The sequence below is a fragment of the Argopecten irradians genome, chromosome 3 (assembly GCF_041381155.1).
Source record: "Argopecten irradians isolate NY chromosome 3, Ai_NY, whole genome shotgun sequence".
In the NCBI taxonomy this organism is placed as follows: domain Eukaryota; kingdom Metazoa; phylum Mollusca; class Bivalvia; order Pectinida; family Pectinidae; genus Argopecten; species Argopecten irradians.
In genome coordinates, this window is record NC_091136.1 from 36244456 (window position 1) to 36268583 (window position 24128).

A 24128-nucleotide genomic window follows, 5' to 3' on the forward strand; every position below is an offset into this window, starting at 1 on the left:
ATCAAAATAGAAAAAAAACTTTTACTTAATCGAACGTTTTCTTTTTAGCCTTATCTTATATTGTTCTGTGTAAGATAGGTCATATAAAATTGATAAAATTTAAAACACATATTTGATTTTACGACATAAATTATTTTCGCGCATGGCAGTGAACGACTTCCGCAAATCTGACACGCCACACAAAACCACGAAACTGAAGATGCAGTGACTGAAAAAGAAGTGTTTGTGATAAAATGGATTTTCAAGAGTGAATACGATTCAGGTCACGGAATGTGGTCCTTCTTTTCAAGAGATCCTACAAAGGATTTTCAGTATGAAATCCTCGAAGTTGTCCCAGGTTTAGAAGAAAAGTCGATTTGGACACTTCATAAGGGAAAGAAAAAGGTGCTCACTCTTTTGACGTGTTTTTACTAGGCCTTTATTAGAGTGTGTATGGAGCTTAATCACATCTTTTTTGCTACCATTGTGTAGTGTTTCGTTCAAATTTACTCAAAAAATCAGTCTCAGAGTACTGCTTAAAGATTAGTTTTAATTATTATAAATACAAATGATAAATAATAAGGGGCAGCCCTTCGTGCCTTAACCTTTCGAAGATGTTATGCCCCAACATTGGAGGCTTTTAAACATGCCATGTAAGATCCTCTCTCTACCGTTGTGTTAAAACCGGAAACGGGTTCTACAACGTACGGTATCATATCCTTCTAAGGTAGCATGTACACGGAAATACGAGAAAAACCCAATCTTCAAAACATATAAAAGATCAATTCATTTATATCTATAGGTAAATCAATATCTACAGAACTGAGTAAGTCTGTACTTAAAAACCAACTTTGGTGTGAATATCATTAATTAAATTTCTAACGTTTAATTGGGGCAAAACTTTAAGAAAAAGAAAAGGGTAGAGTCTTCAATATGGTAGCCACATCATGGATTAAGAATTAGGTGATCAGTAATTACAGTAAATTGATCATAGTTAAGATCACCAGCATTATTCCTTACAAAGTATAATATTCAATTTTCTAGGTTTACAATTTAAGAATATAGGAGTAACAAGTAAAGGAATAGGATTTGCATTATTCAATATTGTTTTAATGGTGAGATCACAAAAGCTATTTGATAGTTTTACTTTTAACCTTACCTTATATGAATGAATCATATATATCACTCTTTAGTCTTACATAAAGTAAAGTACATGTATACAAAGCATATAAAGAAGTTCTGATTTCTTGATACTAGTGAAATAATAAAATAAAATTAAATAATTGTGTTTGACAACTTAACAAATACACCCCGTAAATCTGTGGAGCCACCTTGCCAACAAGATGATTAAAATATTGAAATTTAAACTCAATAGTAATAGTATATTCTCTTTCCTTTGTGTAAATATATATACATTTATTCATGTGTATAACATCTCTGTTATTTCAATACAAAAACTTGTGCTTTTTCCATAGGGTACAAATGAACCAGTTTCCATATTTGCTTTTGATGTGAAAGGCAGCAGTGAATCTCAGGTACAGAAGTAGATAGATTATAATATTGATCAAATCTATAATACATTTTCTGTGTAGCATTTTGAGTACATATACTTCAATTTTTATGCTCAAGGAGTTAGCAAAAGTAAATTGATAAGCCAAATCTTAGAAATATAAATGCATGTATTTAAAAAAATATTCTAATGTTGATATAAATACACTGTTTACTTTTAGTATGGAATTTGTCAAGTTTCAGAATGGAATTAAATAGAATTCAGTGCATTAAATTATTTGATATTACCAAAATTTCTTATGACTGTTTTATTTTACCAGGATATCATAATTCATACACTTTTGAACAGAGATAATTTCAATTTTCCATTTTGAGTCATAAATATTGCTTATTTTAGGTACAACTTGCAAAAGGAGCTTTGAAGAGAATAAAGACTCTACGTCACCCAAATATACTCACCTTTCTGGATGGCATTGAAGTAAGTAATGGTCAAATCTAAAGGAAAGATTTAGTTATGATCTTGTTAAATAAGTATCTGTAAACATGGTTTTTTTTTTTTGTTTTTTTGTTTTTTTTTTTTTGCTCATAACACCTCCACTGCATTTATAATTTGAAAATGAAATAATAATTGTTGTTACCACTAACATACTCTTTACGACGAGAGTACATTACTATTGTAGGACATAAGATATTATTTAATTTTGTTAGTAAGGAAATATCTCAAGTTTTCATGCTTCTTAGAAATTAACTTGATGCACTAAAAACACAATTTTTTAATTTACTTCCAGACAGAGAAGGTTATTTATTTTGCAACAGAACCTGTTGTTCCTTTAGAAACCTACTTGAAGGACAATGAAAATCATGGTGATCAAAACTCTTTGGCCATCTCATGGGGACTTCACCAGATTGTGGTAAGTTTAATAATTGGTTCTGCATGTATTTCATTGCATTTCAGTCAGGCCAAGGTCACTTTGACAATGTCATGTTTTAATGCTGCCAAGAAATTATTTCGCCAAATAAGAGAAATATAGTTAGCAGACAATGTGCATGATTGATACGGACAAGAATAGCTTATAGGGTAAATTTATAAAATTTTGTTTAGATTTTACTCCAGTATCCTATTTATTCATTCCAAAATCACTAATGTGGGAGGTAAATTTAAAATATACTGATACCCCAACTATATTGTAAATTTTGATACATTTCACCCCAAGACCCCTCCCACACTGATGTAGATTTCATTACTTCTGTTATGTCCCTTAACTGTATTGTTGTGTTTGTTCTTACAGAAAGGGTTATCTTTCCTGGTGAATGACTGTAACTTGATACACAATAATGTATGTATGGCCTCAGTGTTTGTGGATCCTGCTGGGGAGTGGAAGTTGGCTGGTGTGGACTATATGTACCCAGCTCAGGGACAGGACTCGGTGCCACCGGTCAAAATACTCCCTGTCCTAGAGAAGTATGATCCACCCGAAAAGTCCGATCTACGACGGGGGATTCGTGGAGAAAAATGGTCAGTATTTTACGAATAAATGTCTCAGTGTATTTTATATTCTTTTGTTATTTTGATATATACTACATCATTATATAAGTCCAGGTTAATATGTATTCTTTGAAAATGTTTGAAAATGGAGAGAGAGAAATAAACATGACTGCAGTCTGGTATTTATCATAAATATGCATTGTGACACTCACAGCAACCTGTACATGATTCATTGCCAGCAACTGAAATGTGAAAAGAAATTGCCTAATATATTGCACCTTTATGTTTAGAATATTTGTTTTATTTTCCAGGTCATCAGATATGTGGGGACTTGGCTGTTTGATCTGGGAGGTGTTTAGTGGTCCGTTACCCAAGAATACATCTCTAAAGGCTTTAGGAAAGGTATAACATCAACCTTAGTACTGTAGAACCTGTGTTGTAGGATTGATTAATAAAATCTTTTAGTGGATTAAGAATGATCTTGATATTGTCTTGTGGTGTAAATTTAGACAAATCATCTTCACATGATTCCTTGTATCAATCATTTTCTTCTGAGGGTTTCTCGGCAAGTCAGTGATTTTGCAATCAAAATGGTAGATAATAACCAATTTGTGAACTGCTGCAACTGTCAATATTATGATTTATGTGACTACAGTGTGTTTCTAATAACAAGCACTGCTTCAATACAATAAAAATGGTTCAACATTAACAGTAAATTTATTAACTTCTAACTTCAAGAAGAGAGTTCATTCTCTTGAATACTTAGTAATTGACAGTATAAAAGGAAAAATCAGAGTATTAATGGTTTTATGATGACTTCTAACCTAATTTATCTTCTGATCTATTCAGATTCCGAAGTCACTTGTGCCAAATTACTGTGAGTTGGTCGGCGCTAATCCAAGGTCAAGACCAAATCCAGCCAAGTTTATAGAGGACTGCCGGAGAACCAACGGCTTCCTCAATAACTCTTTTGTAGATACTATGATGTTCCTCGGAGAAATACAGGTGAGGCATATATTCACTTCCTTATTCATGACATTTTGTAATTTTCATTTAATTGCAACCACCTGCTTTATATTATTATGTTATACCTGTTTAAAATCTCCATAGTGTAAATTTGTAATACAAAAGATTAAAAAAAAAACAACATGAAATCAGTTAATGCAATTTAAATAGTCATAAAGGATATTGTTTTGATAGTGTTTAAAAATTAATACGTTGTATGTACTTTAAACTTTTTAAAAATATGATGTTATGACAGATTTTGTTTTACTTTGTTTATAGATAAAAGATCAGGCGGAAAAATCGACCTTTTTTTCTGGATTGACAGCATCGCTGGACTTATTCCCTGAAGTATTCTGTAAACATAAAATCCTGCCTCAGCTACTGTATGCCTTTGAGTATGGTAATGCTGGCTCTGCTGTGTTAGCTCCTCTCTTCAAGGTAAACAACAAACGCAACAATTCATAATGCAGCATTGTTTTGATTTTTAACTGTATACAATGTTAGTAAATTATATTACAGTCTAAGTAATGCCTTCAAGTAAAATTTGTCATCAGTTTTATACTGACAAATCAACAATTTTCACAGTCAGCCATAACTTGATTTATCATTTAAAAGTGATATTAAGCAATAGGGCAAAGGGGAGACAACCTAAGATTTATCATTTAAAAGTGATATTAAGCAATAGGGCAAAGGGGAGACAATCTCAAATTACCACTAACAAAAATCTTGCATTACAGCTGTTTGATATAATAATGATAGGTCAATAAAGTTTGTCTGATAAAATCAACTGAATCTAAGTAATTAACTTTTTAAGTGAAATCCGGTCTGTTTTTGATAGAGTTTATTTTCCTATCTATAATAAAATGAATATCGAGGCTTGTTTATAGTTGATTGTATTGTTGGTCATGGTTCATCAGGTACATTTAGTCTTCGTTATATCTGATCAGCTGCTATGATGTTATTTGTAGCTCGGTAAAAAGTTGGATGTGGATGAATACCAGAAGAAGATTGTGCCATGTGTTGTGAAACTCTTCTCATCTCCAGACAGAGCCACACGAGTCAAACTCCTACAGCAGGTGAGAATAACTTATAGCTTGGTGCTCCTTTAATCAACAAGACTAAATCATATGATTAGTTATATAATAACAAGTGTATAATAACTATCATTATCAAACAATAAATGTAATGTTAATCTTTCTCTATTTCAGATTGACTCCTTCATTGACTACCTCCAGCCCAATATAATCAATGACCAGATATTTCCCCAGATCTCTACTGGGTTTATGGACACGGTACCCGCCGTGAGGGAGAGTACAATCAAGGTACAATAACTGTTCTGTACTAGCTGTGAACTTTATTTATTTGCCTGTTTATTTAATCTAGTGCTTTATTCCTTATTCATGACAAAGATTATTTAAAGATGTAAAGTTTCGCTGGTGAACAGAGCTTGAAAAAATGACCAACTTGTGACAATCAAGTTGTTGTAGTGGTAGAAGTCTAGGTTACTGTATGTCAACTAGACATATAGGGTTCAATTAGTCCTGTTGATATTATATGATTTTTAATGGTATTGCACATATTGAAATTGTTTTCTGTCACCAAAGAACATTTAAAAGAACTGTGTAATGTTTTGCCAAAGACAGCAGATGTCTCAGAAAGGTGACACTGCAACCTTTTGTAGATTTTGATAGCTTCGTGTTTGAACAGTATAATACCTCTTGTCAGGCACTGATAACTTTGCAGTGTTTATGATAACTTTGTAATGTTTATATTTTTCAGGCAATGTTACATATGGCTCCAAAACTGAATTACAAAAATTTGAATGAGGAATTGATGAAGCACTTTGCACGCCTTCAAGCTAAAGATGAACAGGTACTTTTGATTTCATGTTGCTGCATTTGACTGGTAATTTAATCTCAGGGTTTACCAAAGGAGTGTATATTTGAGAAATCAATAAGCTTCTTATATAGGCTTCTTATATAGCTCATTTTCCTTGACAGATGAGTTACCTAATTTCCTTCCCTTGTAACATATTAACTTTGCCTAGTATTGCACATATTTTCGCTATAATAACTAAATGGTAACATTATAGGGAGGTATTCGGACCAACACGACTGTGTGTCTGGGCAAGATCGCTGGCTGTATCAATCCCCAGGTAAGTGGTGCATTTCTTTTTCCAAACAAACTCTATGTGATTAAAAATTTATAGCAATTTCAGATAACCTATCTGGGATATAGATTTTGTTGACATAATATGTCATCAAACTAAATAATGACCCTTGATTTGAATAGATCATATTATCACTACATGCAAAATCTGAGAGTAGATTCACTGCAATTCACATGGTTCTTTTTGTCTCCTTTCAGAGAGTGCATTATTCCTTAGATATTGAAACAATTGGTCTAGAGAATGCTTCATGGTAAAAAAAATCCATTTACTTCTGCTTCTCATCAAATTTTGACTTTTAGCAGGTCCTTTATTTATCTAAAATAGACGTTTTTGGAAATGCCATTCAACAAGAGGAGAGAGAAAAAGTTAATGTTGTATCATATTCTAGAATTTAAAAGACCAATATGGTGTTAGATGAGTTTACACAAATAAAACTTTATGGCTGCAGGTGAGACAGAAAATCATCATATCAGCCTTCCTGCGTGCACTGAAAGATCCATTCCCTCCTGCACGACAGGCTGGCATCCTGGCCTTGGCAGCCACCCAGAACTACTACGAGCTGAAGGAGGTGGCTAATAGGATACTGCCTCCCCTTTGTAGTATGACCATGGACCCAGAGAAAAGTGTTCGTGACCAGGTAGGCACTGGTGATAGCACAGATGAAAATGTAATATGAATCTGACTTTTTGATACGCCACCATCAATGCTTCAGAAGTCAATAATAACTCAAGCCATCTGTTATGTGATGGTTACCCTTGGAATATTAATGAAGGCCTTTATAATCATAATTCTTGGAAATCAACATAATTTTCCAAATAAAAAAAGAAAAACATTTTGGAAATAGGGATGTAGCTGAATCAGACTGGGTCGATCATGGGTGATCACATGTAGCTCAATCGATAGAGCATCTTTCTATTGTTCTTTTGAGGTCTCAGATTTGATCCCCAGTCTGGCTGCTACTTTGTCTTCTTTCCTGTTACAGAGAATGTATATCATATTTTGAGATAAGCTATATGAACAATTCCTAGACTACTATTTAAGAATCAACATACATAGTTTCCCCTGGGGCATATTGTATTTTGGGACTGATTGGTCAACAAGATGGCCGCCAGGCAGCCATCTTGGATTTTGATAGTTGAAGTTTGTTATCGCTATTTCTCAGAAAGTACTGAAGGGATCATTCTCAAATTCGATATATAGGTTTTCCTAGGACCCTAGTTGTACATATTGCATTTTAGGACTGATCAGTCAACAAGATGGCTGAACGTCCGCCATCTTGGACTTTGATAGTTACCGCTATTTCTCAGAAATTACTGAAGGGATCTCTCTCAAATTCCATATGTAGGTTCCCCTTGGGCCCCAGTTGTGCATAGTACCTTTTTTGGACTGATTGGTCAACAAGATGGCCAACCCGCCTGCCATCTTGGATTGCATCGTTGAAGTTTGTTCCGCTATTTCTCAGAAAGTACTCAAGCGATCTGTGTCAAATTTTATATGTAGTATTTTTTAAAAAGTTTGAAAAGCAGGGAAAAGATCCCTCTTTCCATTGTCAGACATAGATCATTCTTTGGTGGGCGCCAAGATCCCTCTGGGATCTCTTGTTAATGGTATTGCACATATTGAAATTGTTTTCTGTCACCAAAGAACATTTAAAAGAACTGTGTAATGTTTTGCCAAAGACAGCAGATGTCTCAGAAAGGTGACACTGCAACCTTTTGTAGATTTTGATAGCTTCGTGTTTGAACAGTATAATACCTCTTGTCAGGCACTGATAACTTTGCAGTGTTTATGATAACTTTGTAATGTTTATATTTTTCAGGCAATGTTACATATGGCTCCAAAACTGAATTACAAAAATTTGAATGAGGAATTGATGAAGCACTTTGCACGCCTTCAAGCTAAAGATGAACAGGTACTTTTGATTTTATGTTGCTGCATTTGACTGGTAATTTAACCTCAGGGTTTACCAAAGGAGTGTATATTTGAGAAATCAATAAGCTTCTTATATAGCTCATTTTCCTTGACAGATGAGTTACCTAATTTCCTTCCCTTGTAACATATTAACTTTGCCTAGTATTGCACATATTGTCGCTATAATAACTAAATGGTTACATTATAGGGAGGTATTCGGACCAACACGACTGTGTGTCTGGGCAAGATCGCTGGCTGTATCAATCCCCAGGTAAGTGGTGCATTTCTTTTTCCAAACAAACTCTATGTGATTAAAAATTTATAGCAATTTCAGATATCCTATCTGGGATATAGATTTTGTTGACATAACATGTCATCAAACTAAATAATGACCCTTGATTTGAATAGATCATATTATCACTACATGCAAAATCTGAGAGTAGATTCACTGCAATTCACATGGTTCTTTTTGTCTCCTTTCAGAGAGTGCATTATTCCTTAGATATTGAAACAATTGGTCTAGAGAATGCTCAATGGTAAAAAAAATCCATTTACTTCTGCTTCTCATCAAATTTTGACTTTTAGCAGGTCCTTTATTTATCTAAAATAGATGTTTCTGGAATTTCCATTCAACAAGAGGAGAGAGAAAAAGTTGATGTTGAATCATATTCTAGAATTTAAAAGACCAATATGGTGATAGATGAGTTTACACAAATAAAACTTTATGGCTGCAGGTGAGACAGAAAATCATCATATCAGCCTTCCTTCGTGCACTGAAAGATCCATTCCCTCCTGCAAGACAGGCTGGCATTCTGGCCTTGGCAGCCACCCAGAACTACTACGAGCTGAAGGAGGTGGCTAATAGGATACTGCCTCCCCTGTGTAGTATGACCATGGACCCAGAGAAAAGTGTTCGTGACCAGGTAGGCACTGGTGATAGCACAGATGAAAATGTAATACCCTTGGAATATTAATGAAGGCCTTTATAATCATAATTCTTGGAAATCCACATAATTTTCCAAATAAAAAAAGAAAAACATTTTGGAAATAGGAATGTAGCTGAATCAGACTGGGTCGATCATGGGTGATCACATGTAGCTCAATCGATAGAGCATCTTTCTATTGTTCTTTTGAGGTCTCAGATTTTGATCCCCAGTCTGGCTGCTACTTTTTCTCCTTTCCTGTTACAGAGAATGTATATCATATTTTGAGATAAGCTATATGAACAATTCCTAGACTACTATTTAAGAATCAAAAGTATTTAGAATTTGTTTGTCATTTTAATATGATGGTTATGCATTATTAATTTCTTGGCATGATAGATGTGCTTGATTATTTGTTTTTGTGATAAAATATTTTGATTTATTGTTTTTAAAGGTCAGATTTTGAATATTTTTATTATGTTAATAAGTGATATTACATATATGGTATCATTTAAAGGTAATTATGTACTTATTAATGTTTATTTCCAGGCATTCAAAGCAGTTAAAGGATTTATTGATAAACTTGAAAAAGTCTCAGAAGACCCAGAACTGGCAGTTGAAATGGGTAATTAAATCAATACGGCACCATACAAAACAGGCTTACTATAAACATAATCAGTTTGGTACCCTCAAATTTTAACTTGCTACCAATTTATAATAATTTATTACTGTTTTCAATTGACAGGCCAACAATAAATGGAACGTTTCCTATGTTACAGAGAAAGATGTAATGGCTGGTGGGTCTGCCATGGGGTCGTCCGGTAGTTGGACGGGATGGGCAGTGACAGGAATGTCTTCCTTAACCTCTAAAATATACAGCAAGGCTAAGCCTGGTACAGGAGGTAGGTATAGTAAAACCTGCCTTAGTGATCACCTCTGTATAAAGACCACCTGCTTATTAGACCACCTTTCTAAGGTCCCAAGTTATCAATTTCACCACAATACAACCTTTGTGTAAAGACCATCTGTCTATAAAGACCATTTTTCATTTTGTCCCTTGCATGGTCTTTATAGACAGGTTCAACCATATAAGAATGAAAAGCTTGTTAGTTTGACAATCTGATAACCAATAGACAAGGTAAAGCCTGTTTGATAGAATAAGCACATAGTCTGTAGTGAATAAAAGTAAATATGAGTGATTTTCATACATTAGTAGTGTAAATGTTAATGAAGTAGTCTCCATTAAAGTTAGATATCAATTATGAATGATTTGATTTTCACATATCAATGTTAGGATACTGTATAAAATTGGTTACATAATAATGATTTTACTTTTATAAATGATATTTTCCAAACAGCTCCAAAACAGTCTATGTCTGGTTCTACACCTAAATCAACAGACTCAAGGCCTCCTCAAACCTCTCAATCTAGTCCAAAACAGGAGAATGAGGCTAAACCCTCACAGGAGGAGGAGGAGGAAGAGGAGGAGGAAGGTTGGGGTGAGGAGGGCTGGGGAGACATACAGGTCTGTACACAGAAAGGAGACTTGAATGTGTAGGGTAGAGTGAGGCAACAGAAATATTCCATAGTGAGAATAAAATGTGTTAACTTCATGTGAAATAATGTTTGAAGAGTGTTATTCACTGCCAGTCCTACCATAAACCCAGTAAAGCTAGATACTTTATAAAAATGAACAGTATACTGTCTTGTTTAAGTAAATAATAAAACAATTCATAATTTAAAGAATTTTTAAATTGTTAACAAAATTACACAGCAGTTATGTATGATAACATTTCTATATGTACTTTGTCAAAGAGACGCAGAGATCCTTTATTCCATTGTACCATGACATCTGTTAAGGGACCCAGAGATCCTGTATTCCAATGTACTATGATATCTGTTAAAGAGACCCAGAGATCCTGTATTCCATTGTACCATGACATCTGTTAAAGAGACCCAGAGATCCTGTATTCCAATGTACTATCACATCTGTTAAGAGACCCAGAGATCCTGTATTCCATTGTACCATGACATCTGCTAAGGGACCCAGAGATCCTGTATTCCAATGTACTATGATATTTGTTAAAGAGACCCAGAGATCCTGTATTCCAATGTACCATGATATCTGTTAAAGAGACCCAGAGATCCTGTATTCCATGGTACCATGACATCTGCTAAGGGACCCAGAGATCCTGTATTCCAATGTACTCTGACATCTGTTAAAGAGACCCAGAGATCCTGTATTCCAATGTACCATGACATCTGTTAAAGAGACCCAGAGATCCTATTTTCCAATGTACTATGACATCTGATAAAGAGACCCAGAGATCCTGTATTCCAATGTACCATGACATCTGTTAAAGAGACCCAGAGATCCTGTATTCCAAATGTACTCTGACATGACATCTGATAAAGAGACCCAGAGATCCTGTATTCCAATGTACCATGACATCTGTTAAAGAGACCCAGAGATCCTGTATTCCAATGTACTATGACATCTGTTAAAGAGACCCAGAGATCCTGTATTCCAATGTACTATGACATCTGTTAAAGAGACCCAGAGATCCTGTATTCCATTGTACCATGACATCTGCTAAGGGACCCAGAGATCCTGTATTCCAATGTTCTATGATATTTGTTAAAGAGACCCAGAGATCTTGTATTCCATTGTACTATGACATCTGTTAAAGAGACCCAGAGATCCTATTTTCCAATGTACTCTGACATCTGATAAAGAGACCCAGAGATCCTGTATTCCAATGTACCATGACATCTGTTAAAGAGACCCAGAGATCCTGTATTCCAATGTACTATGACATCTGTTAAGAGACCCAGAGATCCTGTATTCCATTGTACCATGACATTTGCTAAGGGACCCAGAGATCCTGTATTCCAATGTTCTATGATATTTGTTAAAGAGACCCAGAGATCTTGTATTCCATTGTACTATGACATCTGTTAAGGGACCCAGAGATCCTGTATTCCAATATTCTATGATATTTGTTAAAGAGACCCAGAGATCTTGTATTCCATTGTATTATGACATCTGTTAAAGAGACCCAGAGATCCTATTTTCCAATGTACTCTGACATCTGATAAAGAGACCCAGAGATCCTGTATTCCAATGTACCATGACATCTGTTAAAGAGACCCAGAGATCCTGTATTCCAATGTACCATGACATCAGTTAAAGAGACCCAGAGATCCTGTATTCCATTGTACCATGACATCTGTTAAAGAGACCCAGAGATCCTGTATTCCAATGTACCATGACATCTGTTAAAGAGACCCAGAGATCTTGTATTCCATTGTACCATGACATCTGTTAAAGAGACCCAGAGATCCTGTATTCCATTGTACCATGACATCTGCTAAGGGACCCAGAGATCCTGTATTCCAATGTTCTATGATATTTGTTAAAGAGACCCAGAGATCCTGTATTCCAATGTACTATGACATCTGTTAAAGAGACCCAGAGATCCTGTATTCCATTGTACCATGACATCTGTTTTATGGTTTTATTACCATGAAATATTTTATTTACTCTGTTCCTATCTAGGAAAGCCCTGTATCATCGCCCACGTCAAAGACTGGCCAGAGTGGTGGAGATGGTTGGGAGGATGATGATGATAACTGGGGAAGTCTGGAGGACACTGGACCACCTCAACATGTCAGTCCTATATACATATATATCTACAATAAAATTCAGTTTTTATCAAATCTAAATTTTGAAAGTCACATTGGACTAAAACTTGTCTTTTACTTTTGAAAAGAATTATAGAATGACAGTTTCTGGTTTATATAGTCATGCAATATTTAAAAGTATGTCTACATTTCAATTATTTACAGTTTTACAACATAAGGGTATTCAATTTTACAACATAAGGGTATTCAATTCCACAATCATATATTCATTGAATTATATAAATATTGTGTACTATATATAAACATATCTGAAAATTAAATTGAAATGTTATTTGAATTAGCATTTTCTGTGAAGACAGTACTTCCCTACCATACAATATCATTTTGAAACCAAACCAAATACTATGATAGCTGGCTATCTTTGTGAATTATTGAATAAACTTATTTTAATAGCTAGAATTGAATCTGTCGGGTGGGAGAACTGTGGTAGCTATCAACTGGTTTAGATATATAATATACATATTCTTTATTTCATTTAGCAAATAGGCTAAAAAGCCTTTGTGCAAAACAAATACAGACATGAAAATGGTAAACAGACTTTTCTGGAAAAAGGATGTGTACACTTTATATATATAAATCTAAAAGAAATCAGCGAAAGGATACACACATCAAATATATCAATTATCAAATAATATTGAATTTCTAACTTCATTAGCTCTGTGAACAAAGATAGCTAAATTTTTAACAATGCTACTATTTTCTGAAGTCAAGAAATCTATAAATTTAGTCATATTAGGCCTAAACCAAAATTTCTTTTTTAACAGTTTTGATCTAATATCTACATACATAGGACATTCCAATATAAAATGATATTCATTTTCAATTTTTGCACAATTAAAACAATATCTCAAATCGACTGGAATTGGATTAGGCTTATGCCACCTGTTTCTATGTACAATCTATGTGATGATGTTCTAATCTTCGTTAGAGCTTTTCTATATTTTTCAATATTTACAGTATCGAGATAACTCTTATATCCAAATTCATTTGTAAACAATAAATAACATCTTGCCCTTGGCGAATCTACCAGCTCACTATGCCAGTTTTGTATAAAAATATCTTTAACTCTAGTTTGGAATAATTCTAAAAATACTTTTTCGTTTCCAACTTGTTGTTCTAACTAAACATAACCAAAACCATACGTACATAATAATTGTTATACTAATTTTGCCCAGTTAATTATTCTGTATGATTCAGCTTGTTGATAAAGTTCATCATAGACTGACCTCACCAATACATTTTTCTTATGATGGACAATCTGTAGCCAATACTTAATTATCTTAAAATATCTCTTAAGTTTTAGTGGCAAACATCCTAATTCTCCGTAAATGAAGTTGTTCTGTGTCGAAGTTTTCACTCCAAGGAATCTTTTACAAAACCTTAAATGAACCTTTTCTACTGCCAACCCAGAGTGATAGCCCCACACTTCACCCCCATAACTCATTACGTGACATACTAATTTTTCAAATAAATTATGTGCATGTTTAGTAGGTGAAACGTTAATAAATTTTTGCAATTGATAAGAATAGTGTATTGATGACTTCATGTTTATAAGTTTGTATGTCTATATGGTCTGGTTATTGTTTTCAGTCTAGTCTATATAATCTGGTTATTGTTTTCAGTCTAGTCTATATAATCTGGTTATTGTTTTCAGTCTAGACTATATAATCTGGTTGTTTTCAGTCTAGTCTATATAATCTGGTTATTGTTTTCAGTCTAGACTATATAATCTGGTTGTTTTCTGTCTAGTCTATATAATCTGGTTATTGTTTTCAGTCTAGTCTATATAATCTGGTTATTGTTTTCAGTCTAGTCTATATAATCTGGTTATTGTTTTCAGTCTAGACTATATAAATCTGGTTTGTTTTCAGTCTAGTCTATATAATCTGGTTATTGTTTTCAGTCTAGACTATATAATCTGGTTGTTTTCTGTCTAGTCTATATAATCTGGTTATTGTTTTCAGTCTAGACTATATATCTGGTTGTTGTTTCATCTAGTCTATATAATCTGGTTATTGTTTTCAGTCTAGTCTATATAATTGGTTATTGTTTTCAGTCTAGTCTATATAATCTGGTTATTGTTTTCAGTCTAGTCTATATAATCTGGTTATTGTTTGGTCTGACTATAAAATCTGGTTATTGTTTTCAGTCTAGTCTATATAATCTGGTTGTTTATTCCAGTTTTAGTTATTGTTTTTCCGTCTAGTCTATATAATCTGGGTTATTGTTTCCAGTCTAGTCTATATAATCTGGTTATTGTTTCAGTCTAGTCTATATAATCTGGTTATTGTTTTCAGTCTATCTATAATCTGGTTATTGTTTCAGTCTAGACTATATAATCTGGTTATTGTTTTCAGTCTAGTCTATATAATCTGGTTATTGTTTTCAGTCTAGACTATATAATCTGGTTATTGTTTTCAGTCTAGACTATATAGTCTGGTTATTGTTTCCAGTCTAGTCTATATAATCTGGTTATTGTTTTCAGTCTAGTCTATATAATCTGGTTGTTGTTTCCAGTCTAGTCTATATAATCTGGTTATTGTTTTCAGTCTAGTCTATATAATCTGGTTATTGTTTTCAGTCTAGTCTATATAATCTGGTTATTGTTTTCAGTCTAGTCTATATAATCTGGTTATTGTTTTCAGTCTAGTCTATATAATCTGGTTATTGTTTTCAGTCTAGACTATATAATCTGGTTATTGTTTTCAGTCTAGTCTATATAATCTGGTTATTGTTTTCAGTCTAGTCTATATAATCTGGTTATTGTTTTCAGTCTAGTCTATATAATCTGGTTATTGTTTTCAGTCTAGTCTATATAATCTGGTTATTGTTTTCAGTCTAGTCTATATAATCTGGTTATTGTTTTCAGTCTAGTCTATATAATCTGGTTATTGTTTCCAGTCTAGTCTATATAATCTGGTTATTGTTTTCAGTCTAGTCTATATAATCTGGTTATTGTTTCAGTCTAGTCTATATAATCTGGTTATTGTTTTCAGTCTAGACTATATAATCTGGTTATTGTTTTCAGTCTAGTCTATATAATCTGGTTATTGTTTTCAGTCTAGTCTATATAATCTGGTTATTGTTTTCAGTCTAGTCTATATAATCTGGTTATTGTTTTCAGTCTAGTCTATATAATCTGGTTATTGTTTTCAGTCTAGTCTATATAATCTGGTTATTGTTTTCAGTCTAGTCTATATAAGTCTAGTATAATTGGTTGTTGTTTTCAGTCTAGTCTATATAATCTGGTTATTGTTTTCAGTCTAGTCTATATAATCTGGTTATTGTTTTCAGTCTAGTCTATATAATCTGGTTATTGTTTTCAGTCTAGTCTATATAATCTGGTTATTGTTTTCAGTCTAGTCTATATAGTCTGGTTATTGTTTTCAGTCTAGTCTATATAATCTGGTTATTGTTTTCAGTCTAGTCTATATAATCTGGTTATTGTTTTCAGTCTAGTCTATATAATCTGGTTATTGTTTTCAGTCTAGTCTATATAATCTGGTTATTGTTTTCAGTCTAGTCTATATAATCTGGTTATTGTTTTCAGTCTAGTCTATATAGTCTGGTTATTGTTTTCAGTCTAGTCTATATAATCTGGTTATTGTTTTCAGTCTAGTCTATATAATCTGGTTATTGTTTTCAGTCTAGTCTATATAATCTGGTTATTGTTTCCAGTCTAGTCTATATAATCTGGTTATTGTTTTCAGTCTAGTCTATATAATCTGGTTATTGTTTTCAGTCTAGTCTATATAATCTGGTTATTGTTTTCAGTCTAGTCTATATAATCTGGTTATTGTTTTCAGTCTAGTCTATATAATCTGGTTATTGTTTTCAGTCTAGTCTATATAATCTGGTTATTGTTTTCAGTCTAGTCTATATAATCTGGTTATTGTTTTCAGTCTAGTCTATATAATCTGGTTATTGTTTCAGTCTAGTCTATATATATTGTTTTCAGTCTAGTCTATATAATCTGTTATTGTTTTCAGTCTAGTCTATATAATCTGGTTATTGTTTTCAGTCTAGTCTATATAATCTGGTTATTGTTTTCAGTCTAGTCTATATAATCTGGTTTTCAGGTATTGTTTTCAGTCTAGTCTATATAATCTGGTTATTGTTTTCAGTCTAGTCTATATAATTCTGGTTATTGTTTTCAGTCTAGTCTATATATTCTGGTTTATTGTTTTCAGTCTAGACTATATAATCTGGTTATTGTTTTCAGTCTAGTCTATATAAATCTGGTTATTGTTTTCAGTCTAGTCTATATATTTTGGTTATTGTTTTCAGTCTAGGTCTATATATTCTGGTTATTGTCTTTGCAAGTCTAGACTATATATGTCTGGTTATTGTTTCAAATTCTCTAGTCTTTCATTTGGTTATTGTTGTCTCAGTCTAGTCTATATAGTCTGGTTATTGTTTTCAGTCTAGTCTATATATATCTGGTTATTGTTTTCAGTCTAGTCTAATATAATGCTCTGGTTATTGTTTTCTGTCTAGTCTATCTATATAAGTTGGTTATTGTTTTCAGTCTAGACTATATATCTGGTTATTGTTTTCAGTCTAGTCTATATAGTCTGGTTATTGTTTTCAGTCTAGACTATATATATATCTGGTATTGTTTTCAGTCTGTTTTAATCTGGTTATTGTTTTCAGTCTAGTCTATATAATCTGGTTATTGTTTTCAGTCTAGTCTATATAATCTGGTTATTGTTTTCAAGTCTAGTCTATATATAGTCTGGTTATTGTTTTCAGTCTAGTCTATATATAGTCTGGTTATTGTTTTCAGTCTAGTCTATTATAATCTGGTTATTGTTTTCAGTCTAGTCTATATAATCTGGTTATTGTTTTCAGTCTAGTCTATATAATCTGGTTATTGTTTTCAGTCTAGTCTATATAATCTGGTTGTTTTCTGTCTAGTCTATATAATCTGGTTATTGTTTTCAGTCTAGACTATATAGTCTGGTTATTGTTTTCAGTCTAGTCTATATAATCTGGTTATTGTTTTCAGTCTAGTCTATATAATCTGGTTATTGTTTTCAGTCTAGACTATATAATCTGGTTATTGCTTTCAGTCTAGACTATATAGTCTGGTTATTGTTTTCAGTCTAGTCTATATAATCTGGTTATTGTTTTCAGTCTAGTCTATATAATCTGGTTATTGTTTCCAGTCTAGTCTATATAATCTGGTTATTGTTTTCAGTCTAGTCTATATAATCTGGGTTGTTGTCAGTCAGAATATCTAGTCTATATAATCTGGTTATTGTTTTCAGTCTAGTCTATATAATCTGGTTATTGTTTTCAGTCTAGTCTATATAATCTGGTTATTGTTTCCAGTCTAGTCTATATAATCTGGTTATTGTTTTCAGTCTAGTCTATATAATCTGGTTGTTTTCAGTCTAGTCTATATAATCTGGTTGTTGTTTCCAGTCTAGTCTATATAATCTGGTTATTGTTTTCAGTCTAGTCTATATAATCTGGTTATTGTTTTCAGTCTAGTCTATATAATCTGGTTATTGTTTTCAGTCTAGTCTATATAATCTGGTTATTGTTTTCAGTCTAGTCTATATAATCTGGTTATTGTTTTCAGTCTAGTCTATATAATCTGGTTATTGTTTTCAGTCTAGTCTATATAATCTGGTTATTGTTTTCAGTTAGTCTATATATCTGGTTATTGTTTTCAGTCTAGTCTATATAATCTGGTTATTGTTTTCAGTCTAGTCTATATAATCTGGTTATTGTTTTCAGTCTAGTCTATATAATCTGGTTATTGTTTCCAGTCTAGTCTATATAATCTGGTTGTTTTCTGTCTAGTCTATATAATCTGGTTATTGTTTTCAGTCTAGTCTATATAATCTGGTTATTGTTTTCAGTCTAGTCTATATAATCTGGTTATTGTTTCCAGTCTAGTCTATATAATCTGGTAATTGTTTCCAGTCTAAGCCATCAGGTAACAGTGGCGGAGGAATGAAGCTGGAGAAGAAGACCAAGTCTGATGATTGGGGAGGAGGAGGATGGGGCCAGGAGGAGAATGATGACTTCCTCTCAATGGAGGACACTGGTTTCCAGCCTGCTAGTGCCTATAACTGGGGTGAAACAGATCAGCCAGCTGACACAGACTTCTTCTCTTCGGCCATGGGTCTTCCTAAGGTAGGCTTTGACACCATTTTTGTATGGCCTGCAACGATAGATCTCAAAGGCAATACTATGGTGTTATTTTTCTGGCAGCATTGGCATTAAAGTTTTGCGTTTAGCTCTGTTTCTCAAAAAGTTTAAGTCCAATCCTAACCTAACTTTAAACATATCTGAAGGACATCATTTTTAATACCTCAACACACCTAATTATTGCGGGATTCATTTCAAGTCGTGGAATGCTGAGGCTGTGAAACGTAGAGATGCTAAACTATACTAAGCTCTTCTTTCAAAACGTATACTAAACAATCTTGGAATATAGCTAAAAGCCATCATTATCACCTCAACACACCTAATTATTCCAGGATTCATTTCAGGGTGTGGGATTCAGATACAGTAGGACATAATTATGCTGCATTTCACTTTCTCTTCATTTTGTTTTACTTTCAGATGTTTTTAAATATTCCATTATAGTTATGTAATAAATCAACAATGTGGTATGGATGATTCTTATAATTACGCCTTATTCTTGTGTTTGTTAGTTTAGCATATATTGCTTCCATCCAGTGGTTTACTGCACTACAAACACCCTTATACTCCCACCATGAAATAGGGGATACAACATGCATGGTTACCAAAAATCATGTTAGTCTCTTGTCTTCTCTCAACTTTATATGAAGAATAGAGATGGGAGCACTTATATCCTTCAAACATTTCTAGTTCAGTGAAGTCAAGGTGCTTGTTATCAATTATTGACTAAATGTTAACTAATGGCTTAATATAATTTCAAGGTATTGATTAAGAAAAAGAAAGTCAATTTTAATGTTTTGCAGAAAAAATCCCAGTCACATCAGTCAACTAAACCATCAAACTCAAATAACACACATTCAAGGGATACAAGCAACAAGGCTACTAAAAGTGAACAGCGACCAAAGTCCAAGTCTAAGTCTCCTCCTCCTACTTCTGGATGGGGTGAGGATGCTGGATGGGACGATGGTGACTCCTGGGGTACTGTGGGATCCACAAGTGGTACCACCACCACCACACGCGCATCAAGTCAACCAAAGGAGGTGACAGATACAACCGCACAGGGCTGGGGAGAGAGTGGAGGGGGCTGGGACGATGACACCTGGGATACAGGTAAGGGTCAATCATCAGGATATAAATAAGGCCAACAGGCTTTTGACTCTATGGATATATATGAACACCTCTGTATATGTGCAAAAACCTGTGGATGGTCAAACACGAGAAGGTCTGTTACATTTTAGAGCGGATTTAAAGAAATAATATAATAGATAATATTGAAATACAAAGTAAATACCGTATTGATACTGTAGATTATCATCAGTACATTATACAACCAATTGGCTGTACTAGACCAGTGTTTTATGAACTCTGAAATTGACTCTTTAACTCTTTGGAAATGTTCACCTTCACTTAACATTATCCTTGTTTGAACAGAACATATGCCTACTCATATTTTAGTTTGTGTTTTGTATTATGTTTTCTGAAATGCAGTCAATAAAAAAACTTAAAATTTCCAAGATGTTATCCAAGTTAAACGTAAGATAAGAAAGTAAAAGTCTTTTATTCTCTGGTGATTGTTTTAAAAATTAGGTATCTTTATCCTATGTGCAGGATCTAGTAAAAGTGACATTGCTAGGAAGAAAAAGGAAGAACGAGAACAGAAGAGGTTACAACGACAAAAGGAACTTCAAGAGAAAAGAGAAGCCAAGAAAGGAAGCGGGGCACTGAAACTTGGAGCTAAAAAGATGGCCATGGACTAAGTTGTGTTCATCTGTGTACAAATGTACTGTGATATTGTGTGTCCAGTGTCTAGACTTGTGTTTTGTCTTATATTATGCAAATTGCTTTAGTGCTATATTGTTGATGGATATAATACAATTAACACAGACAATTGAAATTATTGTTTGTTCTATTTCTGTATTTTAATTTAGTAGGTAATAGATTAATTTAAATCAGGATGTAAATACAACTGTACCTGTAATGAATTTCAGTAAGACTTAAAATTACTCTGGTATTCCTGTATTGATGGAATCTGATGACCATCATTATTTCAGAGAAATAATTTTTAGTGAAAGCAATTTAAGGTTTCAAAAACGCAAGCATTTAGAAGACATGCATTTTTTGTAAAGGAAGTACCGGTATGTGAATGATCTCAAAACAAGAAAGATTAAATGCATCCCTTAGTCTTCTTAGTTCCGTAAGTTAACTTAGAGAATATTGTATCATTTAGATACCTTTTCGTGTGTCATACATTAAAGGGACATGGACCTTAAATAATTTGTTCTGTATGCTAAGATATGGTTTTCAGATGTTTATTGAATATTTTATTACAATTATTGGTTATCTAAAACGACAGGAAAACCTGGGGAATACCTACCTCAAAAATGATAAAAATAGACCGTCATATTCTTTTTTTGGAACACAAAACGAAAGCTGGCTGAAAGGGAGGTTATAATGAACAACAAACTTGCTGACATGACAAGGAATATTTGTTTTCCACATTTTAAGATAATTTTCTAATTTACGATCGTTGACAAATGAAGTCTAAGCTATATTTGTTATAAAACAGTTTGTATTTAGCGTAAGAATTATATGTCAAAAGTCAAACGAGACTTTTCATTCGACAGGGCACCGCGAAGTGAGGTTCCTGACTTATTGCACATATGTACATCACACAAGTATAAAGTGGGGAGTTGCTCCTGTCTCTTGCGTTTCAGCGATCCATTTATATTTACCTACTTTCCAAATCGCGCACATAACTGACTCTTGACGTACACTGTTTTCTATCAGAATTTGTTTTTGTTTGCTTCACCCACGTTTTTGACCCACCATTTTGTTTACTTTTCTGCAGTGCATTGTGGGAGGTCACTAAAGATCAACACTACTATACTATCGTTACAAAATTCGACTGGGCCGGTACAAAATACAGAAAGATGGAATTTCCATTATAAGTATTTTATTTGACACATTTGCACAATAACCGATATATATTACTTAGTAAGGTATCTGACACGTTTTAAATATGTATTTTACTCAAATTTACATGGTTTATTTAGGTTCATGTCCCTTTAACAATATTGATAGATCTGAGATCAATTCTTTTGCCTATGTGATTTATATATAAAATAATTTTACAATGTACATGTAATTCTAAAATTAATCTGCTTTCTCAAATTTTGAACTTATTCATAAAAAATTTTCATAATTATCTGATCTCCTACTTGACCACATGTATAAATTCCCATATCAATTTAGTCTTATAAGAATACACTAAATAGCACATATCTACTATAAACACAAATCAAACAGCTTCGTTTCTATTTAAAGGTGGTTAGACTATACTCTCTTTCATTTCATATCTTTAGGAAAAAAATGTTCTCAAATTTTATTTAATGTATCAAAAATGTTAATAATTATTCTGCATTGTGTTTCATCTCCTTCTGTGCTTGGGTAGGGATATTTATGCTGATAGATGAACTTCACATGTGTGTATGAGAGAGCAAAGGTATGAATCTGATGTTAATTGGATGTGACATGTTAATGATTCTGTATAAGAAAGGGTTGTTGTTAGAGATATGATAACTGGGATACTATTAAAGATAACAAAATCATATATAACGTGTTTGGTCTTCATTGAAAGAACTATCTTTCTTTTTTTAGATTAACAATTGACACCTGTATCAATCCTTTTCTAACCAATATTGCATTCAAATCGCCTTGATTGAATAGTAAGTTGTTTAATTAATGTCAACATAGTAAAATTATGTGAAATACTGATGGTCTCAAGAAACTGTTATATGTAAACACTACTTCTCATGAACTGTTTAAATCTATTGAATTTCACATAACATTTTATTGACTTCAATTTGTAATCTTGGTCCTGACCAGCCACGCTCACACAACTAGAATACTTAAGTAACGGAATAGATTCATCATGGTCTATATGTGATTTCAAGAAAACCAAATTCATTACTTTTGACATCAGTATTAATCAATATAATATCATTCATTCCAAGGTAACATTCTTCTGACAGCAAGGTCATTTGCTTGAATTGTTTTGATATGAAAAATCCACCAAAATAGAGAGGAATAGTCTGCATATACAGTGTAGTATATTTCGTTATCAAATTCTCAGTTTTTAGCCCACCATCTTGATGATGATTGGCTATATATTCAAATGACATTTCATCCGTCTGTTAACAATTCTTGTTATCGCTATTTCATGGAAAGCACTGAAGGGATCTTTCTCGAATTTCATATGTAGGTTCTTCTAGGGCCCTAATTGCGCATAATGCATTTGGGGAACGATCGGTCAACAAGATGTTTACTAGGCAGCCAACATCTTCATGGCCAGAATCACTGAATTTCCCATTTAAATACCAGATTTAGATAATGTATACTTTGTGATAAAGAAGCTCCAAGTGTGTACAAGCCAGCAGCCAGCAAACCTAACTGTATTACAAACAAGAGGCCCATGGGCCTTAACGGTCATCTGACTCATGGCACAAAATAACAAAGTCACAGTAGAAAGTATTGGTTAACGATTAATATAAACAATACAAGGAACTCTGTAGTTGAATATGTTAGTTTCTGAAATAGGTAAATGTCAATTGTTGAACAAACTTGGTAGCCCTTCATCCATATATGGTTGTAACCCATTCAAGGATTAATATAAGGAGAGGTCAGATTGTAAAGCCAAATTTCAGCAAAGCTCCCATTTTGGACCTCCATGGTACTATCCCCATGGGTCTTAACTCGGTCCTTTAAAAAATATGATTGTCCTCACCTAAATTTCCCCCTTCTGAATCAATTAAAACCCCTATAGACCAATTTTCATTGAGATCAGCGACTGAACCCGAAAACAGGAAGTGGGCCAGCAGCCATCTTGGAATAACAAAATCTTTACGAAAATGTTTGCATGTTGTTTGGCATCAATTAAAACCCCTATAGACCAATTTTCTTTGAGATCGGAGACCGAAACCTGAAAACAGGAAGTGGGCCAGCTAAAATCAAGAAAATTAGCCCTTTTGGGGCCCCACCCCTCTGCCCCTAGGGGTCGGACCAGACTCATTTATATAAAATATGATTGTCCTTCCCCAATGATGTTTTACACCAAATATGGATGAAATTCATCCAAGGATGAAGGAGAATTAGGATTTTAAAGCTAAATTTAAGAAAATTTCCCCATTTGGGGCCCAACCCCTCAGCCCCTAAGGGTTGGACCAGACTCATTTATATAAAATATGATTGTCCTTCCCCAATGGTGTTGAACACCAAATATAGA

At 33.4% G+C, this 24128-nt stretch overlaps 1 protein-coding gene across 1 annotated transcript; it reads left to right on the top strand.

The window, feature by feature from the left end:
- Positions 1-92: 92 nt before the first annotated feature.
- On the top strand, positions 93-22462 carry LOC138318419 (N-terminal kinase-like protein). Its single transcript, XM_069260755.1, has 20 exons — positions 93-384; positions 1455-1514; positions 1886-1966; positions 2277-2399; positions 2778-3004; positions 3286-3376; positions 3824-3979; positions 4259-4417; positions 4948-5055; positions 5188-5301; positions 5759-5851; positions 6072-6134; positions 6598-6786; positions 9533-9608; positions 9763-9885; positions 10342-10508; positions 12543-12653; positions 18623-18835; positions 19651-19957; positions 20456-22462. The coding sequence occupies exons 1-20, from the start codon at positions 271-273 to the stop codon at positions 20602-20604; spliced, it is 2724 nt and encodes a 907-aa protein (XP_069116856.1). The 5' UTR covers positions 93-270; the 3' UTR covers positions 20605-22462.
- The last annotated feature ends 1666 nt before the right edge of the window (positions 22463-24128 follow it).